This window comes from Crotalus tigris, unplaced genomic scaffold (genome assembly GCF_016545835.1).
Source record: "Crotalus tigris isolate CLP2741 ecotype Arizona unplaced genomic scaffold, ASM1654583v1 scf7180000017764.6130737, whole genome shotgun sequence".
NCBI classification, from domain to species: Eukaryota; Metazoa; Chordata; class Lepidosauria; order Squamata; family Viperidae; genus Crotalus; species Crotalus tigris.
Window position 1 is genome coordinate 2253194 of NW_024096618.1, and position 21274 is coordinate 2274467.

At 38.9% G+C, this 21274-nt stretch overlaps 2 protein-coding genes across 5 annotated transcripts; one reads left to right on the forward strand and one right to left on the reverse strand.

Annotated features, from left to right (window-relative positions):
* Positions 1-2924: 2924 nt before the first annotated feature.
* On the reverse strand, positions 2925-9204 carry LOC120306998 (olfactory receptor 1020-like). Of its 4 annotated transcripts, none has more exons than XM_039341134.1 (3): positions 9097-9204; positions 6435-6523; positions 2925-5557 (listed from the first exon to the last, which is right to left on the reverse strand). In XM_039341134.1, the coding sequence occupies exon 3, from the start codon at positions 5547-5549 to the stop codon at positions 4626-4628; it is 924 nt and encodes a 307-aa protein (XP_039197068.1). In that variant the 5' UTR covers positions 5550-5557; positions 6435-6523; positions 9097-9204; the 3' UTR covers positions 2925-4625. The 4 variants fall into 4 exon arrangements, with proteins under 4 accessions (XP_039197068.1, XP_039197067.1, XP_039197066.1 ...); XM_039341133.1 differs by having other exon boundaries at positions 2925-5560; XM_039341132.1 differs by having other exon boundaries at positions 6241-6523.
* Positions 9205-10015: 811 nt separating this feature from the next.
* On the forward strand, positions 10016-11307 carry LOC120307096 (olfactory receptor 1038-like). Its single transcript, XM_039341383.1, has 2 exons — positions 10016-10938; positions 11247-11307. The coding sequence occupies exons 1-2, from the start codon at positions 10025-10027 to the stop codon at positions 11305-11307; spliced, it is 975 nt and encodes a 324-aa protein (XP_039197317.1). The 5' UTR covers positions 10016-10024.
* Positions 11308-21274: the final 9967 nt, after the last annotated feature.

The window sequence follows — 21274 nt, forward strand, 5'->3', positions numbered from 1 at the left end:
ATAAGCCTTCTGTGATCGTGGCATATACATTTTCCTTCATAATATCTCTACTTCTTGAGTTTGTACTTTCTTTCAGAAGTAAGACCCTCTGAATGCTGAAGTTTTAATTCAATGTTATGCTGTTTGTTCAAAACAAACTCAACAGGGAACACACATCATTTTGTCATAATTAATGAATATTGATCCAACTGCAATTGTGTAAGTATAGCTATATTCAAGCAATATTTAATGATTCCCTATGATAAATCAAAACTATTAAACTTAGTAAACGTGCAGTCTAAATTATTGTTGGATTAGCCCAAAACCAGTGGTGGGATTCAGCTGGTTCATACCACTTTGGCAGAACCAGTAGCTAATTTTTTGTTGCCCAGCCCAGAACGGACTTCCAGAAGCGGCATCCACACAGAGAACCAGTTGTTCACATATTTGAATCCCACCACTGCCCAAAACCCAGTGCTTTTTTTCTAAAAAAAAAAAAAAAAAAAAGTGCCGGAACTCACACACATCATATAACCTGCCTTGCCTATCCTACAAGGTTCCATCTAAAAAAGGTGCCGGAACTCCGTTCTGGGCGTTCTATGAAAAAAAAAGCCCTGCCAAAACCTATTCTACTCTCTTATTCCTAGAGTGATTACAATGATTAATAGTTTGGTTTAGTCAGTGGTTAACGCACTAGGCTAGAAAGCAGGAGACAGTGTGTTCAAATCCCACTTTAACCTTGAAAGCCAGATGGCTGAATTTGGACCAGTCACTTTCTTTCAGCTAGGATTATTGTGGTGGGGAAAACAAGAGGAGGAAGGTATGTTGAATAGGGTTGCCACTTCGAGTTATTTGTAAAAATAATAATAAAAGCAGGATATAAACAAACAAACAAATAAATACATGCACACATACAAACACTAAAGCAGTGGTTCTCAACCTTTCTAATGCCGCGATCCCTTAATACAGTTCCTCATGTTGTGGTGACCCCCAACCATAAAATTACTTTTGTTGCTATTTCATAACTGTAATTTTGCTACTGTTATGAATCGCAATGTAAATAACTGATATGCAGGATGTATTTTTATTGTTACAAATTGAACATAATTAAAATATCCTCCCCTTCTGCTTGCAAGGAAACCTGACCTTAACTTGTACTGAGGAAAGCCAATGTCTGCTCTGGGCCTGACTCGGAAGCCCCTCGGACCTCACTGGAGCAGAGAAGCACCCAGCCACCTGCGGGAAGCTTGGCTTGGCCCCGTAGGGGTCTTCAGCCTCCCCTCACTCCCTTCAGGGGTCTGGGCGGAGCCCTTAAAGCCCGGAGGCTTTAGCAAGGGGGTTATTGTTATTATTATTAGCTGGTTATTGTTTGCATCCCGGGACGCCCAGTTTGCTTTGGGCGGGCTCCTGAGAGGGGACTCCCGTCTGACTTCATCAGCCCAGGAGGGGTGCACATGGGGTCCCCCCAACACCCCCCAGCTATGGCCACTCTTTGCTCAGCAGCAGCGCTGCCGCTGCCACTGCTCTTCGGCAGAGCCTTTCCTCCCGTAGGGCATGGACCGCGGACCGGCACTTGCCTGCCTGCTTGCATATCTTCCTCCCTCCCTCGGGGACTCCTGGGCACCCGCCCTGTGCCGTCAGCTCACCAGGACCGCAGCCCCAATGCTGCAGGTGTGGATGACACAGAGCCTGGCCGGCTGCTACTTTCACACACAGCGCCAGCCGCTGCCCCACCAGAACCACCTCCGCCGCCGCCTGTCCTGTGCAGCCCCGCTGTGTGAAGCAGGTCCCACAGCACCACCCGCACACCACACTGATGGTGCAGCACTTGAATTCACTGCCCGAGCCGGACACCAGTGGGGGGCGGCGGGAGGGTGCGGATGGCAGGCAGGCCCAGGCGGCAGCAGGCGTTGTGGGCCAGGCGCTCCCGGGCAGCCATGTAGGCTCAGGATGAGGCAGCGATGGCGCAGGTCCAGCACTGGCCAGGCCAGCCTCCCCTCACTCCCTTCAGGTGTCTGGGCAGAACCCTTAAAGCCTGGAGGCTTCAGCAAGGGGGTCTCTCTCCAGGGTCAGCGGTGCCACTTGCCCCAGACTGTACTTAGAGATGCCCAAGAGAGGCCGGTTATTGTTCGCGCCCTGGGACGCCCAACTTGCCTCGGCCCGGCACTTGCCTGCCTGCCTTCCTCCCTCGGGGATTCCCGGGCACCCGCCTTGTGCTGTCAGCTCACCAGGACTGCGGCCCCAATGCTGCAGTCACCACTGCCCCACCAGGACCACCTCCGCCGACACCTGTCCCGCGCAGCCCCGTTGTGTGAAGCGGGTCCCGTGGCTCCCATGGCACCACCCGCACACCACATCGATGGCACACGAGGTGAGCACACTTTTTTGGCAGGGCAGAGTTAAGTGCTGCTACCCACCTCCCACCCCTGGTCCTCTTTTACTTACAAGTAGTAGAGTAGAAGATGGTGTTCCATAGTTGCTCAGCAATGATGGGTGGAAAGTTCCTGCAAACTCACCTTTGCTGCAGACAGACAACTTGCAGCAATGTTTGCCGGCTGGGACTTTTGATGCGCTCAGCACTCCAGAAACAGCCTTTAACGGCCAGGTCTGGACAATTCCTATTGGCGTTCGAAAGCCAATAGATTAAGAGTCTATTCAAATAGAGTCTATTCTATTGGCATTCGAAAGCCAATAGAATAGAGGGAGTAGCACAGCTCATGGAAAAGTTGAAAACATCCATCAAAAAAGATGCCGGAACGCCGTTCTGAGCGTTCTATACGAAAAAAAACACTGGTCTTTGGCGACCCCTGTGAAACGGTTGTTCGACCCCCAAAAAGGTCTCGACCCACAGGTTGAGAATCGCTGAACTAAAGAGAAACATGTACTATATTTAAATAGTGTCCATGAGAAAGAAAGAAAGAAAGAAAGAAAGAAAGAAAGAAAGAAAGAAAGAAAGAAAGAAAGAAAGAAAGAAAGAAAGAAAGAAAGAAAAACGTTCTTTGGCCATGAGATTTACAGAGTTTGTTCTAAAGGGGCATACATTTGGACATGACAATGATTATTCAGATCTTGGTTATAACCCATCTTGACTATTGTAATTACAATTGGCCCTCAAATAGTCCAAGAAAGGAGGACAGTAGTTATGTACCTCAATCAAATACATATTTAATGTTTTTTTTTAACATAGCAGTATCATCTGTCACCAAAAGAACATGAAGAATTTTGGAAACTAACTTCAAGAACTCAGCTTACCAGCTTTCTTTCCATGCCATGCTTTAAGAAAATAAAATAAAATTTACATTTATGCAGTCACCTTTGTTCCATAGAGCCTCCATTTATTCTGCTGTCTGCTATTTTCTGTGTTAATCCCATGTTTTTGTGCTGTTTTTTACGCTTCTAAATGCTGTTTTATTTGATTCATTTTTTATTTATTTTATTTATTAAATACTACTTGACTCCTAGCAACTCTGGGTGGTTCACAAAGTACAATCACAGGAAAAAATAGCAAGAAAGCAATACAACAATAAGACAGAGACTAAAGATGGCAAAAGTTGGACAACTATAAGAAACATACCCATGCTAGCCCAGAGAATCTTGAACTGTCCAGCCCAAGGCCTTGTGCAAACAGCCAGGTCCTCCAAAACACCAATAAGAGGATACCCACCTGGAGCACTTATTCTAGTGGGCAGGTGCTGTACACAGAGAGAGAGGGGGGGGGGGATCCTGATTTGCAGATCTTCTTTTTAATTGAAGGAATCCAGAGGATACCTATCCCATAAGATTGATGGGAAATAAGCATTCCCTCAAGTGATCAGGTCTTATGCCATGTAGGGCTTCGTAAGTAACAACATTATCTTCAATCACATCCAAAAGCATTTTGTAACTATTTGCTATTTTATGGACAGTTTGGTATAATGGTTAAAGACACAAAACTAGAAACTGAGATCATGAATCCTAGTCCTGTTTTAGGCATGAAGCCATCTGAGTTACTTCGAGGCGGGTCACTCTCTCTCAACCCTAGGAATGAGGCAACGTCAAGCCACTTTCTGAAAATGTTGCCAAGACAGCTGTAAGACTTTATCCAGGCACTCATCTTTAAAAGGACCTAATAATAATATTTATGATATTTACTATATTTGAGGTTATTGCTATTTGCTGAATTTAGAACAAAACAGGCTCCCTGGCTGGAAACATGTGATGTATAGATGTCTTACCTTTGAAAATAAATAAGATTTTGTAGACAATCTTTAATGGAGAAAAATAAGGTCCACAAATATTTTGTTATCATACATGCCTTTTAGGTGTGCAAAAATCTATATTATGTTTCTGAAATACAGTGACATAATTCCCCCCCCATGAAACAATCATAAACAAATACAACTATAATAATCTTGAGTTAAAAATGGTACTTGGAGGTACCATACATGAATACATGGAGGTACTATATATGAATACATATATAAATTACTATATATGAATATATAGGGATAATAATAGTAGTAGTAGTAGTAGTAGTAGTAGTAGTAGTAGTAGTAGTAGTAGTAAAGTTAGAAGAGACCTTGGAGGTCATCAAGTCCAACCCCCTGCTCAGGCAGGAAACCCTATACCATTTCGGACAAATGGCTGTCCACAACTGTTCTCCACCATTAGACTGTCTTTCTAAACATTCTCCAAAATGCCTCCTTCACTTCTTTGTTCCTCAGGCTGTAGATGAGAGGATTCAGCATGGGAATTACCACTGTGTAGAACAAAGATGCCACTTTGTCTTGTTCCAAGGAATATGTGGAGCTGGGCCGTAAATACATAAAGAAGATCGTCCCATAGAATAAGCTGACAACAATCAGGTGAGAAGAACAGGTAGAAAAGGCCTTGCGTCTGCTCTGTGTAGAACGGATCTTTAAAATGGTGATTAAGATAGAGGCATAGGAGAACAAAATAGTTACTGTAGTGCCTACACAGTTTATACTCACTTGTGCAAATATTATAGTCTCATTGATGTGAGTATCAGAGCAAGAAAGCTTTAAGAGTGGGGGGATATCACAGTAGTAATGATTGATCATGTTTAATCCACAAAAGGATAAAGAAAAACTGAGTGTGGTGTGTAAAACTGCATAGAAAATGCCAAGAAAATATGAAATAGCTGCCAACCAGACACAGATTTTTCCTGACATGATCACTGAATAATGCAGAGGGTGACAAATAGCCACATACCGATCAAAGGCCATCACAGCCAGAAGAAGACATTCAGTGCTTCCACATATAACAAATATAAACATTTGAGTGGCGCATGCAAAGAATCCAATATTTTTCCTTTCTGTTAAGAGAAACACCAACATATTGGGTATAATGCTTGAAGAATAGTTGACATCTACAAATGCCAAATTACCGAGAAAAAAATACATGGGAATGTGGAGTCGAGAATCTGTCTTGATTAGCAAGATCATTCCTAGATTCCCCATCAGGGTAATAATATATATCAGTAGAAACAACACAAAGAGAGGCAATTGTAGCTCCTTTTGATCTGTGATGCCCAGGAGAATGAAGCTGGAGACCCGTGTGTGATTCCACATAGAAATTTCTTCTTTGTACATTAATTGTTGGGAGAAAAAAATGCAATTAGACAAAGACTGGAATTTACTACTTGTAACTAAAACACTGGGACTGATAAAATTTCTGCCTTTCCCATAGAGTGTGCATTATTTAAATGAGACTACATTACTTTGAAATCTGTAGGGTATGTGATTTTTTTTCCTTCAAATTTCAATGTAACCTAATGCAAGTTTATATATCTTCTAGCCTTGGATTCAGTGCCATCCCTTAAACATGTGGTGGTGTAAAAATGTGTTAAGACAGAGAAAAAATGTATAAGAGATGAGTTTAACTCAATCTCTAAGGCTATGCCCTCTTTTCAAATCAAGAAGACTCATTGTTCCTTTTAATAACACTAAATTAGAGCACAATATACAGCTTGAGATCTCATAAATTTCATCAGGATGAGATACTACATGCTAGAGTATGGTCTTCCTTACTATTCTACTATGATTTACTTCCATTTTCTACCTTTTCCTGCTCACTGTAAATACAGATTTTCATAATCTTTGCTGTGTAACACTTCGCTATGCCCCAGCAGATGGCCAGGAAAACACGGTTTTCTGTCTCCTTCTTGAGTCTCACATTGCATTTGTCCCTGAAAGCATTCTATCACATTTAGTTGCCATTTGGAAGGTGACTTGCCGGGGATCAGTTTAAGTACACAATTACCATTGGTTGATAACATCGTCTTGGTGCTCTGGCAAGTTAATTCAGACAAGCTGTTTATCAGGACAGGGACACCATGGTTAATAATCAGCGGATAGTTGGAAAAACCTTTTATCTTCATTTATTCTAAGGGTAGCCAATGACAGAGCAGAATCTATTCTCTGTAAATAAACAGAAGGAGACAAATATGTACTTACCCCCTATTTTCGAAAGAACACCAGAACTTTGGGTATGATGGTTTTTCCAAATATATTGACTCTTTGATAGGAACCAAGACTTCCTGAATCTTACAGAAAGAATAGGAAGTTACTTTTTCCAATACTTATCTTTAATAGGATTTTTCCCCCTGAATTTCTTCTATTGCTTCCAGTGGGAGAAGAAATAATTATAATCTCAATGCATCCATTTCTGTGTTCTGAGGGACCCACACAGGTAATCTTGTGGGACTGCTGTAAGCTAGAGCTTCTAGCCAAAATTTCCAAGACCTCTTTCTGTTAACACTGTTCTCAGAATATACAGCTTACCTGGGAATGAAATAGTGACAGCATTGCAGAGATTGCTGAGTGGATAAGGGCTCCATTTATTTAAACTCTGATTTAAATTTCCCTGAAGGTTCTCATTCTCTTGTGACATTTGTTTTTATGTTTGTTGATGCAGAGCAGAATAATGAAAATGGGTGGGGGGGTGTCTGTGAGTAATTTATGTCTGTCTGTTGAACCCAATTAGAGACACTTTTGTCCTAAAGGTTTATATATTACAAAGTAGGACAACTGTGAAACATTGTTGATACTGTTTGAAAGTCACCTTTTTTGTCCCTTTGTCAAAAATAAAAAAATAGTTCAAATCACAACAGAAATCAACAAATCCAATGCTGTTTTCTTTTTCTAGTGTTGCATAATAATTTTTAGTTTGACTACAGTACATTCTCAAAAACTCTACAGTTCTTGAGGTCTTCATTGATGTAGACAAGATTTAGACGTGAAGAACCTGTGCATTTTTAATATACAGTCTACAAGTTGTATTAACAGCTTTGTGAGTTAGTCCAAAATGTGGCCATTAATAGGACAAATCTGGACATGAGTTTATGTTTCGACTCTGAAATTACATCTCCCCCACCAAGGCAATTGCAACCAATCCTTACTGAACTCTTTTGAAGCATCTAAAGGGCATGAAGCAATGTTGTTTTGTGTTATCAACCTCATTTTAAAATAAGAGATGTTATTTATTTTACCTCAAATTGCTTATCAAGTTATGACATTTACGTTCAATATTGAAGAGGTCACGTAATACTGTCTAGTGTTCCAGGATAACTTCTCCCCATCTACTGCTGCCAGATGATAGCATCATTCTATGCTTCTGTGTTGTACAGCCCCAGTTGCACTTGCACTGTGCCACAATCTCCCACCAAGAATTCCACCTCTCTGTCCATTGTAAAATATCTGACAGAGAGTTGGCTAGCTACTACTTCTAAAAGGCCCTGCTTGGTCTTGATTGTCACTCAGAGTTTTGGCTGAAAATTCATAATTGTGGCCTTTTTATTAATATAGGAAGCAAACATGCATAATTTTAGTAGTAAAATAGTAATTAGTTTTCAGTATCTTAGACCAGTTAGCTTGGGGAATTCTGAGAGTTGAAGTCTACACATTGTAAAGTAGTCAAGGTTGAGAAACATTCTCTGAGTAAGTAGCCTTGCACCACTGGAATAATTTGTATGGCAAAAACTCTCTCTTTTATTGTTTCAAGATTTTGCTGATTCCTATTTCATACCCTACACTTGCTCTTCCTTGGCATTTGTTGAAAGATTTATAGTATAACAGACCAGTGATAGCTCATGAAGCTCAATTGCTTTGCTTTTTGTTTGTCTTCGTCTCAGCTTTTCATGGGACATTAAGGCATCAATACTTGTACCATCAACCTAGAATAATATGGTAGATAATCACTTGAATAGTTGAGAAATTGCTTTCAGAAATTCGCTGACACTTGAAAATCTAGAATGTGCATTTTGAATTTATATTTTCTTCATCTCACCATCATTATAGATCTATTATTTACAAGCTCAGCTCCTCTCCCTGAGGAGTTAAGTCTCACAAGGAAAATATCTGAGGAGCAGAAGACCTTGAGAAATCTCTGAAAGCAGATTATTAGAGAGGCAAAGGCACTCATACCTAGGCAGATACCTGATGAGGACAAGCATCTGCAAACAATAGATGGAAGAGAATGTGCAGACGCAGGTAGGCTGGGAAAAACACCAAGCTAAAAAGTGCCTCTTGGTCCTCTGCAATCACATTTAGATGGGGAGAATCTCAGAGTAAATAATGTGCATTTGTCTGGGAATAACCTAGTAATTCATTGGTTTGGGGTTTTTTAGACATCAGTCTCAAACTGGAATAGCTCACAAATTCTCCAAGACTTGCCTTCTGGAAAACAAAGTTTTTTCAGATTTTTTTAAAAAAAAAATAATAAAATGTTCACTATGTATTGAAATGGATTTTTTAAAAAAAAAATAGTACTGAAACTTTTTAAACATGCATTTCTGAACATTTATTTTTCCTTAGAAAAGAATCCATTTCTCAATGTCCTTTTTCTTAAAATACAATTTTCTAAATCTCTTTTGCTCCATCAAAATTTCAAAAAAGGTATGATATCTCATTTTCAAAACACAAGCCAGGACAGTTCATAATATCAGTATATATCCTTTATAAAAAGTCTTTGACTATTATAAAAAGTCAAACAAGGGTTAAAACTGATTTAAAAATAGGTTAAAAATAGGTTAAAATAGGTTAAAAATGGGTTAAAATAGATTAAATGCAGTGTTAAAAAGGATTAAAAAGTTAAAATGAAATAAAATAAAGCTTTTACTTTTGGAGGAGCTCTTTACAGCCTTTGCTGCCTGTCCACCATCTTGGCTCCTCCCCCTTGAGAGTGATCTGTTTCAATGAGATAATTGCCAATACGTCTTTCTAACAGCAGTGAGTTTCAGATAGTGCTAAGTGAGTCAGTTCATAATATCAAGATGAAATACCCTGAGTAGCCTTCATTACATATAGCTAAGTTCTATATCAAATTCTGCTGACTAAGCAACTTTCAATGAGATGTTAAGTGGATGAGGTTCAAATTGAAGGTGAAAATCTCATAGGTATCAATTGTTTGTGTGGCCTTGCTTTCTTAGAAGATCTTCTGAAAAGCCATATGATGAAATAAAAATTTTGCATGTGGCTTATAATTTTTCTAAATATGTGCCTTTTTTTCTGTACAGAAACAAGCAACCTGAGAGAAACGATCAAGATTCTATAATGTGTATGTAAAACTTTATCAGACAGTTGAGTCTTGAGCCCAATTCTGGACTTTTTAGTACATCTGATATAAGCGTGGTTTAGCTTTCCTGGTCCATCTTATTGTGTATGTGTTGATGTTTGCTTGCTAAGATAAAGTGCCAATATTCATCATGGATTGATAGATGGAACCTAACATTTTTCCAGCTATTCAAACAGGACACAAAGCTTATTGCACATAAGCTATTTTCCTGATATTGCTGTGGCATCCAAGTGCTTTATGAAATATAATGCGCTTTTATAATGGGAACAAATATTCATGGTATGGCTCTAAAATCATTTCAGATGGTGCAGATAAAATGATATTAGGATATCTGTATCAGTAGAATAAATGAGGTAGAACCAAAAAAAAATTATCATCTCTGAACTGACTGAACTGACTGAACATTAAAGAAGAAAGTGTGTTCCTTCTGCACCCATTTCCTGAGCAGAACTTAATTGAAGTGATGGAATAAATGGCAGATATCAATTCAACTGTGAGTACAGTGAAGGAATTTGTTTTATTTGGAATCACTGATCGTCCTGAGCTGCAGATGCCCCTCTTCGCCATCTTCCTTTTGAATTACAGCATCACTTTAATGGGAAATCTGGGCATAATCATTTTGATTCAGACTGACAGACAGCTACATACTCCTATGTATTTCTTCCTCACCCACTTGGCATTTGTTGATCTCTGCTATTCCTCTGTTATTGCCCCCAAAATGCTGGCAAACCTGTTAGCAGTTAAGAAAACCATTTCATTCCATGCTTGTGCAGCCCAGCTGGGCTCTTTCTTGACTTTCATGATCACAGAGTGCTTCCTGCTGGCAGTGATGGCATATGACCGCTATGTTGCCATCTGTAATCCATTGCTTTATCGATCCATCATGTCCCAGAGAGTCTGTGTCCAGTTAGTAGCTGCACCTTACATATATAGCTTTTCGGTTGCCCTGTTCCACACCATAGTTACATTCCGACTGTCATTCTGTTCTTCAAATGTGATTAACCATTTCTATTGTGATGATCTCCCACTCTTGGCCCTCTCCTGTTCTGATACCAGCACCAAACAAATACTGATCTATGCTTTTGCTGGCTTTGATATGATATTTTCCCTTCTTATTGTTCTTATCTCTTATGTGTTTATTCTGTCTGCCATCCTAAGAATCAGCTCTGCTCAAGGACGACACAAAGCTTTCTCTACCTGTGTTTCTCACTTGACAACTGTCACCATCTTCTATGGAACTTTGATCTTTATGTATTTGCAGCCAAGCACAAATCACTCCCTCGGTACCGATAAAATAGCTTCAGTTTTCTACACACTTGTGATTCCCATGTTGAATCCTATGATCTACAGCCTGAGAAACAAGGAAGTGAAAGAAGCCCTGAAGAGAAGAAGAGAGAGAATTCTGGTTCTTTGTTAAAGAATGGTTACCTCCCTGTTAGTAGTGGGATTCAGCCAGTTCTCACCACTTCGGCAGAACTGGTAGCTAATATTTTGTTGCCAAGGCCCAGAATGGACTTCCAGAAGTGGCATCCACACAGAGAACCAGTTGTTCACATATTTGAATCCTACCACTGCCCCCATCCGTTCCATTCTAAGTATGGAATAAACATTACTTGCTGATTTGCAGCAGCCCATTGCCCAGGCTCTGATTTTAGGAAGACAGACGATTTCAAAGAGAGCATACCAGGGAATCAAATGCTAGCTGAGATGTTCATGTCAATCCATTTTATTAATTCCCTCATCCTTTTCCTTTGAATGTTATTCTGTCTCTATCCATTCTTCAGCTAGGAATATGCAAATACCCACACCTAACTATATGGTACATAATAAAGGTCTTCCAACTGGGTTTTAGCTTTCAAAAAAAATCACCTATATGATTATGTTACAAAGGCAAAAGCTGCTGTCATCCATTTGATATGTTTCTCATACTACCTACTGTTTTAAGACCTCTTCACTCCATATTTCTGCATTTGATATGTTTCTCATACTACCTACTGTTTTAAGACCTCTTCACTCCATATTTCTGCCTCAGTTTCTCTCATTAGAGTCACCTGTCTGTAATCACACCACTTTGGTTTAAGCTTCCAGGGTGACTTGAATAGCCTGTACAATTAGCTCTGTATGTAGGTTCTTAGATAGGATATTAAACTGGTCAGTTCTTGCCTCTTCATTCCAAGTTTCAACCTGAGCACATAAATTTATCTGTATTCTGCATTACCATAAAAATAAATTGCCAAAATGATCATACCTCACAGTTGCCAGGTCACTAATAACAGCACACAATTTAACCATTAAATTAGCATAATTTTATATAATAGAGTGGTGTTGTGGTTTTCCTGGAGAAGGTTGATGAAGACTGGTGAAGAAAAAGGAATTTTGCAAAGTAAAGAGTTCAGTTATAAACATTTATAATTTATAGAAGTAAATTATTTGTATCTAGATACCCTATATCAGTGGTGGCGAACCTATGGCACGGGTGCCAGAGGCAGCACTCAGAGCCCTCTCTGTGGGCATGCACACCAATCCTAAGCCTTCAGCTGGGTTTTATAAAACCTTTTCACTTTAGGCCTCCACCGCCGTGTACAAAAAAAAAAAGGTTCAATCAATCAGTTAATTTCAACTTCTCATGGGAAAAAAAAGGATCTTGCAAAGTTGGAATTGATTGATTGAACTTTTTAGTCCCACCCAGTCTGCATTACCACTGCAGCCATGCCTACCCAATGGGCCACACTCACCCAATGGGTCACACCCACCCAGCACCCAATGATGCATAAATGGGTTTTGGGTTACAGTTTGGGCACTCAGTCTCTAAAAGGTTCACCATCACTGCCCTAAATGGTTATGATTGAGGTATTCAAGGTGTGCTAAAAGAGGTTAAGAAAATAGCAGAGGAACTGAATGCATTCTTTGCTTCTATCTTCATGGTTGAGGAATAGGACAGACAAACTGTCAAGTGAGAGATGAATTTATAATAATCATATAGGAGGAATTTATGAAAACCATATAGGAGGAATACACGGATGATGTGGGAGGCACCGTTTTATGGTGGTTCTCCTCCTACCTCTCTGGCCGGTTGCAATCGGTACTGGTGGGGGGGCAGAGGTCAACCCCGAGGCCCCTTGAATGTGGGGTGCTGCAGGGTCGGTCCTCTCCCCCCTCCTATTTAATATTTACATGAAGCCGCTGGGTGAGATCATCAGACAGCATGGGATGAGGTTTCATCAGTATGCTGATGATACCCAGCTATATATCTCTTCCCCGAGCTCTCTCAGTGAAGCGGCTGATGTGATGGGCCGTTGCCTTGAAGTCGTGAGGGTCTGGATGGGGGGTAACAGACTCAGGCTCAATCCTGACAAGACCGAGTGGCTTTGGATGTTGCCTCCCAAGGATCATGTTAACTGTCCAGTGTTGACTCTAGCAGGGCAAAATATACCCCCTTTAGAGCAGGTTCGCAACTTGGGTGTCCTCCTTGATCCATAGCTGAAGTTGGAACATCATTTGACGGCTGTGGCTGGGAGGACCTTTGCACAAGTTCGTCTGTTGCACCAGTTGCGACCCTACCTGGACCGGGAGGCTCTCCTTACAGTCACTCATACCCTTGTCACCTCACGCTTGGACTACTGCAACACGCTCTACATGGGGCTACCCTTGAAAAGTATTTGGAAACTACAGTTGGTCCAGAATGATAGCGAGTGATAGCGGGTGTTCCTCGGTACACCCACGTTACACCTATCCTCTGCGAGCTGCACTGGTTGCCTATTGGTCTCTGGGTCCAATTCAAGGTGTTGGATATTACCTTTAAAGCTCTATATGGCTCAGGGCCAGGCTATTTGCGAGACTACCTACTACCTCATAGTTCCCTTCGTCCGGTTAGATCCCACAGACTGGGCCTCCTTCAGGTCCCGTCGGCCAAGCAGTGCCATTTGGTGGGGCCGTGGGGGAGGGATTTCTCTGTGATGGCGCCCATGTCTTGGAACCAGCTCCCCCCGGAGATTAGGACCGCTTCCACCCTGTTGGTTTTCCGCAAGCTGCTTAAGACCTGGCTTTTCTGGCAGGCCTGGGGTTTATAAAATCTGACCCCTGGATGAATGTTACTGTATTGTTTGTCTTGTTAAGTTATATTGTGTTTTTATTGTTAGCCGCCCGGAGTCCTGCGGGAGTGGGGCGGTTTATAAATTTTAATAAATAAAAATAAAAAAAAATAAAAAAATAATTTTCATACTAGCAAGATGGATGCTCCAGAGTTTGGTGTTGGACCAAATGCTTTGAAGATGTTTGTAAATGATTAACAACTAGGTATAAACACTGAGATGGCCATGTTTCTTAACAATGTCAACCTATTATTAGTGATAAAATTGAAATTGGAATCAGCTTTGTTTTGGTCTGATCATCTGTCATTATATTAGCAGGTAAATCATCCATCCAGACATAAAGCAACTGGGAGCTTCTCTATTTGTAACAATTTGATATTGAAAAATGCTCTTTTCAATATGTTGATAGTCAATTTTGTCTTTCTATTTCAACTAATGCCAAGAAGGTTGTGGAAGCTCTGAATTGCTGGATAAGTGCACAGATGTCCTGCATGGGGATTAGCAAATTAAGTGTTCCTTTGGCAAGACAGAAGGTTTATGAATCAGCAGATAAGGTAGTTCAATTCCTGGTCTAAAAGGTGTGGTCTGGGAAAATAGATTCCCAGTCTGGTATTGATGATGCTTTTAGCAATGTTTCTGTTGCAAAAATTGACTTTTATTGATCTCTCTGTTTCTGTGTCTGTCTGTCCGTCTATCTATCTATCTATCTATCTATCTATCTATCTATCTATCTATCTATCTATCTATCTATCTATCTATCTATCATATGGCTTTATTCTATAAACTCTGTCCCTGTATTGTAAACTTATTATCATAGGTGTAAGTTAAATATATAAAAAAAATCTTAAAGACAAGATCTCAGCAGACTCTCATTTGCAGCAGCTCCTGCATACCATTCAATCAGGTTCTAAATTGAATACTGTGTTTTATTCAAAAATATAATAAGGAATACAGATTATTTTTTTCTAGATACTGGAGGACCTGAGTGTGTGGAGGTACGGTATATCCTTATTGTAAGCTTTCTTAAACTGCTGCTCACTCTGTAAAGGAAGCTATATAGCATGTTGGGAGTGATGAGGAAAGAGCAGGAAATATAAGTTAATGCCAAAGTTCTGGAGAAAAAAAAAATCATTGTAAATTACAAAAAGGAATCTGTTGGATAAACACAATCTTACCAAGTAGAAAGAGCAAGAACAAAGGGATCTTCACTTTAAAAGTGATCTAGGAGATCTGGGAATATGTGAATTGAGAGATGCAACTTCTAGATTCCTGCATTCTTCTCCTCCGAGCTAACTTTTGTTAGCAGCAACATGGGATTACAACACAGAATGTCAATAATGGAAGACATTCAAAACCAGAAAGAAAAAATAAGAGATCCCTGAAGATGGTGAATTGGGAAGAAATTAAAAAAACAAGGCTGATTATTTTCACTCTTATGATTTCACATTGATGGCAAAGCATTTCCATGTACTTATCCCTGCTACATTTCAACAATATAAAAAGATGGTTTTTACAAAGTGTAAACATGGCGTTTTGTTTCATGTTTTTCCATGGTCTATTCTCCCAACCCATATTTTCACAAAACTAATAACTGTGCCTATTCATGGACCAACTAATTATGAAATTGATACGTTAGACATAGTTCTTCTAGTAGTATCCTTTTGACTTTCTTCCATCCTTTAATTTCTTAGTCCAAAGTAAGTATTGCTGCATATCTTAGTTTTAATAAATTCATTCATTAATATAAAGTTGCAGTCATGACTATTATTAGCATAACATTCATATCAAACAACTAGCAGGTGGGGCTTCAGATTCTAGGACCAGAAAACTCAAATCTTCCACGATCCTTTTATCTCCACCTTCTATAAATCCTCCATCAGTTATGCTGGGTAAAGGTAACAGAACTTGTCAACTTGTAGAAGAAGAGATTTGGTTCCATAACCTAAAAGGGCATCCACAGTAGAGAGATGAACAGCTATGTGACTCGTTTTACTTTCATTGCGACATATGGAATCAAGGGACCAAATTTAGATCAGACAATCATGGCTGCCATCTTGACTTTTCTTCCACACACTGATGCCCCTAATTTGGTGTCTTCCCTTCCCAATCTGTACATGTAATGTATCACAGCTCCTCAAGATCTTCATTCCTTTGCTTCAAACTGTATGATTATCTTCAACCACCACGTATTCAGCTATACATATAAATGCCCTTAGCTAGAACTAAAACCTTCTTTCAGTTGGGCCTCCTTCCATGTGTGCAGGAATGCAATTATAACCTCTCATTTCTATGTCAATTTTACCTTTTAAAAGGTTAGCATACAAACTGTAGGCTGGGTACTATCCAGATTAATTTTATTAGAAAAGAAGTTTCTAACTAACATCAGCATGTTAAAAATGGGCCAAAATCATTCAATTATATATTGGGAGAAACGCACTTTAATAGTAGTTCTAGAAGAGCAGATATTGCACCTTATTATAGGTGGGGCTTTTAAGAGAAAACTACTTTTGATAGCTGAAGAATTCTGAAAAATGCGACCCCCCCCAAGTTTGTATCTACTGTACTTTTTGCCATTCCTCAACTGTATTGCATATTTGTAGCTACCATGTTTCCTGTGTTTAAAGTAGTGAATGCTCAAATCAGCTTGCTATTCATGAATACAAAAAGTACAGAGAAGAGATTTAAGCTCTACTATAGGCCATCCATTTTATAATTCTATCAGAGCATTTTTAAAAGCAAATTATGAAAAACTTGCATTGGAACTGTGGGAAACCTGATTTTCTTTCTGGTTTTCCAGAACAAAAATATTTAATTGGAGTTAGATATTCATTCTTCTGCACAGATTTTCTTTAAATAACTTTGGGACAACTGATATATCCAGGTCATTATAGGACCTAGATGAGACAAATGTGACAATTCTGTGGAAATGGTAAATTTGCAGTTAAATGTTTGTAAATTAGTGAACTGGAAAAGAAGTTGAACCAGTGATTGTTCCATCTATCCGTGGGCAGAGTACTAATCATCTGTGGAGACTTCATCTCTAAATAATATTAGAGAGCTGGCAAATTAGATGGTGCTGGATAAGGATGTTAGGAAGGAATTTGCAGTATTTTCTGTAGGCAGGATAGTTATAGTTATGGCCTTTCTTTGCTAATAAGAAAGGATGATGTTCAGGAACAGCCCTGTTTGTAACTAGCAACTTGTACAGTTGCTTGTGGCAGCCCTATGAGACTTCATTAAGATAAGCTTATGACAGCATGAAAATATGTGTTTACTCCAGAGAAGGCAAACAGGTGAACATATAATTTTGTTATATGTTATAAGGATTGAGTTTTTTGTTGTTTATACAATCTTATTATTTTTAATTGCAACATAGAAAACTCTGTGGCATACTTCTTAATTATTCCCTGTGAACTTTATTTTTTTTTCCTGTAGCAAAATAGTCCTTAGTGTATACTCCACACTTAGAAAAGAAATTATGTAAAACGTGTTTAAAGAGCTTGGATGAATGCTGTAAACTTTGCACTAATGAATATATACAGATAAATATCTTTATATAAAAGTAAATCATTATCACCCAGATACATTGACTTGCCCAATTGACATCCAAAGTTCCTTTTAAACTTATATAATTAAGTGTCATTGGTTTCATTTTGACTCTTTTGTAAAATTGCTCATTAATGGATAATGATAAAAAGCAACTATCACACTTAGTAATAATGTTAAGGTAAAAGGCAAAACAAAATAAACTTGAAAATAATAAAGAAGCATTAAAGGGAATGATTTTCAAATAATCATTAAATATTATAGAATTCTTTAATAATAACAATTTGATAATATCTATAATACCAAGTTAAGTCTTGGAATCATATTGATCAGACAGCCCATAATATTATTATAAAGTCAAAATATGTAAAATTTATAGACATGTTTTCCATCCAAGATTTTAGCTCAGGTACAGTGTGGACTTTCTACTGGAGTAAAGCAACCTTCTTAGCTGCTACTTATGCCTATATATCCAAAGTTCTTCATGCTTTCATCAACTCCAAATTTTCAAAATATAATTTAACAAGTCATTCACATACTTGATTTTTATGTCATTTCCCTATCCAATTGGCTACCTTATTAAGCGAACACAAAACAGGTCCATAGCTTACGAATTACAGCCCCTTCCCATCTAATGATCTCCAGTATACGAAAATTGAATCATAATCATTGCTTTACATCTTCTGAGGATAAACTCAAGGAAAAGAATTCATGGAAAACTAGATCTCCCTGAAGGAGCAGAGAAAGGGTGGGACTAGAGGAAATAGATGAATATCTAAAGAAACAAAATTTACAATTTATTCCAGTACAGGTAGTCCTCGATTTACAACCACAACTGAGCCCAAAATTTATGTTTCTAAGTGAGACATTTATTAAGTGAGTTTTGCCCCATTTTATGATTTTTCTTGTCACATTTTTTAAGTGAATGACTGCAGTTGTTAAATTAGTAACACGGTTGTTAAGTGAATCTGGCTTCCCCATTGACTTTGCTACTGATCAGACGGTCGCAAAAGGTGACCACATGACCCTGGGACATTGCAACCAAATATGAACCAGTTGTCAAGCATCTGAATGTAAATCATGTGACCATTGGGATGCTGTAGCAGACATAAGTGTGAAAAATGTTCATAAGTCACTTTTTTCAGTGCTGTTGTAACTTCGGTCATTAAATGAACTATTATAAGTCGAGGACTACCTGTAATACATTGTTTCCCATAAACTCTACAAAAATGATTTGCCAACAATCTTCAGGGTTAAATTGTCCCATAATGTTAGCTTCTCATAAGAGCTTGGATCAAATATGACTCTCCTCTCTGGCATATTCCAAACAATGTTTCAACTTTTAATGCAAGAGAAGCAATAAGACGGTGGCTAAAATAGAAGTAAAATACTATCAAGATATTATTAAGAAGGCAAATATCCTTTATACAATTTTTCATCACTGCATTATTAAATTAATAAGCTTTCAACATATTAACTAAGTTCAACTATTACACTAGGTCATAAAGCTTTTTCACAAGGCCTTGAAGCCATGGTTTTATCAATGGGTCTGGAGATCCCATTCAAAGCCAATCAAGTAGCTTGTTTTTGTTGGCACCATCATGTGGTGTGAGGGCGGGGGTGAGGATAAATTGTGGGTTTTTAACCTTGGATTTTTAATGTTGTATACTGCCCCGAGTTGGGTGGCTATATAAATTTGCTAAATAAATAAATGTTGATTTTTCTAATTTATTAAGTACAAACCAACTAAACTGCATTATGGCTATATGTACCCAATTGCTGAGAAGAACTGGATGTTAGAGAAGATATTGTTTTTCTTTCTTCCCATGAACATCTAAATCAATCTCTTCATATAATGTATTTGCTTGTCCCTGACAGTTGGAGCTAATGGTGCAGAAATGAAGTACGGGAATAAAAGGGTGGGTGAATGCTTACAGAAGGAAGTTGGTATAAAGAATATTCTACCCCTTTCCTCCTCAAGGGATTTTTTTGAATAGTAGAGAACATTGCATCAGACCTACCATACTTAGGGAAAGGAAATAATCAAGAATACGGTTCTGCTCAGATAGCCTCTTTTTAGCCATGAATGAATACTCACCATGACCATAGGGCAAATCCTTCAAACAACGGCTTCACAATATCTGAAAGTATTATATTAAGTACCTCTTTTTGAATTGTTAATGCAGCTATTGCTTTTTCTGGGATCATGTGGCTGCTTCATAAAGGGCTTTCAGCTATCTCTAAATATATACACCACTATGAGAATTAAGCAAACCAATACATTCGCAACAGGCAGTCCATGACATTGGGAGTGAGTCAACATACTCATATTGATTATGTCCTCAATTACTTTAAGAACAGTAGAAAAGCCCTACTTTTATCAATACAAAATTCAGGATGGCAACCAGCTGTCAATGGGAAGGCCCCCAGCATGAAAGGCCTTTTCTCCTTCCCAATTGCTACCAATAAATTTCTTTCACTGGTGTTGATATTAGTTATCTAAACATTTTAATTAATTCTAACCACCTTCCCTTTAAAAGGGAAGAGACACTTGATAAAAATCCATACAATACTATTTATAATCCCCCTCCCCCCAATGTGGTTGCTTATGATGTTTTGTGGCTAAATGCTGATGGATTATGATAGAGTACAAAATGGATTAGCTTATCTGAGAGGAAATTATAATTGATTTGATGAGTGTCAAATTCAGGCCTAGAATGAAACACCAAATAAAGGAAGTAGGAAATAGTCTCAGAGGTCCCCTAATCCAGTCTCAACATCTAGAGTCTCAACATCTTTTTTACATCGTGGTGACCAAAACTGGATGCAGTATTCCAAGTGTGGCCTTACCAAGGCATTGAAGAGTGGTATTAATACTTCACGTGATCTTGATTCTATCCCTCTGTTAATGCAGCCTAGCACTGCATTAACAGAGGGATAGAATCAAGATCACGTGAAGTATTAATACCACTCTTCAATGCCTTGGTAAGGCCACACTTGGAATACTGCATCCAGTTTTGGTCATCACGATGTAAAAAAGATGTTGAAACTCTAGAAAGAGTACAGAGAAGAGCAACAAAGATGATTAGTGGACTGGAGGCTAAAACATATAAGGAACGGTTGCTAGAATTGGGTATGTCTAGTTTAACGAAGAGAAGGACAAGGGGGGACATGATAGCAGTGTTCCAATATCTCAGGGGCTGCCATAAAGAAGAGGGAATTAAGCTATTCTCCAAAGCACCTGAAGGCAGGACAAGAAGCAACGGGTGGAAACTAATCAATGAGAGAAGCAACCTAGAACTAAGGAGAAACTTCCTGACAGTGAGAACAATTAATCAGTGGAACAGCCTGCCTCCAGAAGCAGTAAATGCTCCAACACTGGAAGTTTTTAAGAAGAGACTGGACAGCCATTTGTCCGAAATGGTGTAGGGTTTCCTGACTGAGCAGGGGGTTGGACTAGATGACCTCCAAGGTCCCTTCCAACTTTACTACTATTACTATTACTAGGTCATATGCCATTTGGCAAAAACTCAGAACCAGACTAAGTATTAATAGTGTCTATTTACATAATCATAGGTGACCTTAGACCACACATTAGCTAAAAGCAGTCAGTGCTTTAGGCCAGGTCTAACCTGCTTGTTTACAAAAGCTCTTTCATGAGTTCATCATCTCTGAAAAGGAACACAAAATCACCACCAGTTGGTAAAAATTATAGTTATTCATTCAAGAAATATAACAGCATGTCTATCCTACTACACTACCTCTTAAGTAAAGAATACCCATATATACCTAAAAGAAGTACAAATGTATGTATAAAGACTTTTCTGGAATTATATTTTCAGACACAGTTAGGATTATCAGTCATGTAAAACCTTTGTGTAAACCAAAATATGTTTGTACTTTGGCTTCAAACCTTCCCTAGAGGATAGATTAGAAAAACATGGATGGGTTTCTCTCTCTTTAAACATCTTTGAAACAGAGCATTTTAAAAAGGGAAGGTTCCTACAACCTTCTGAATGTAGGTATTTCATGCTATAACAAGTGAACCATCACAAAATAATCCAAATTCTTGATCTTCTCCAGAT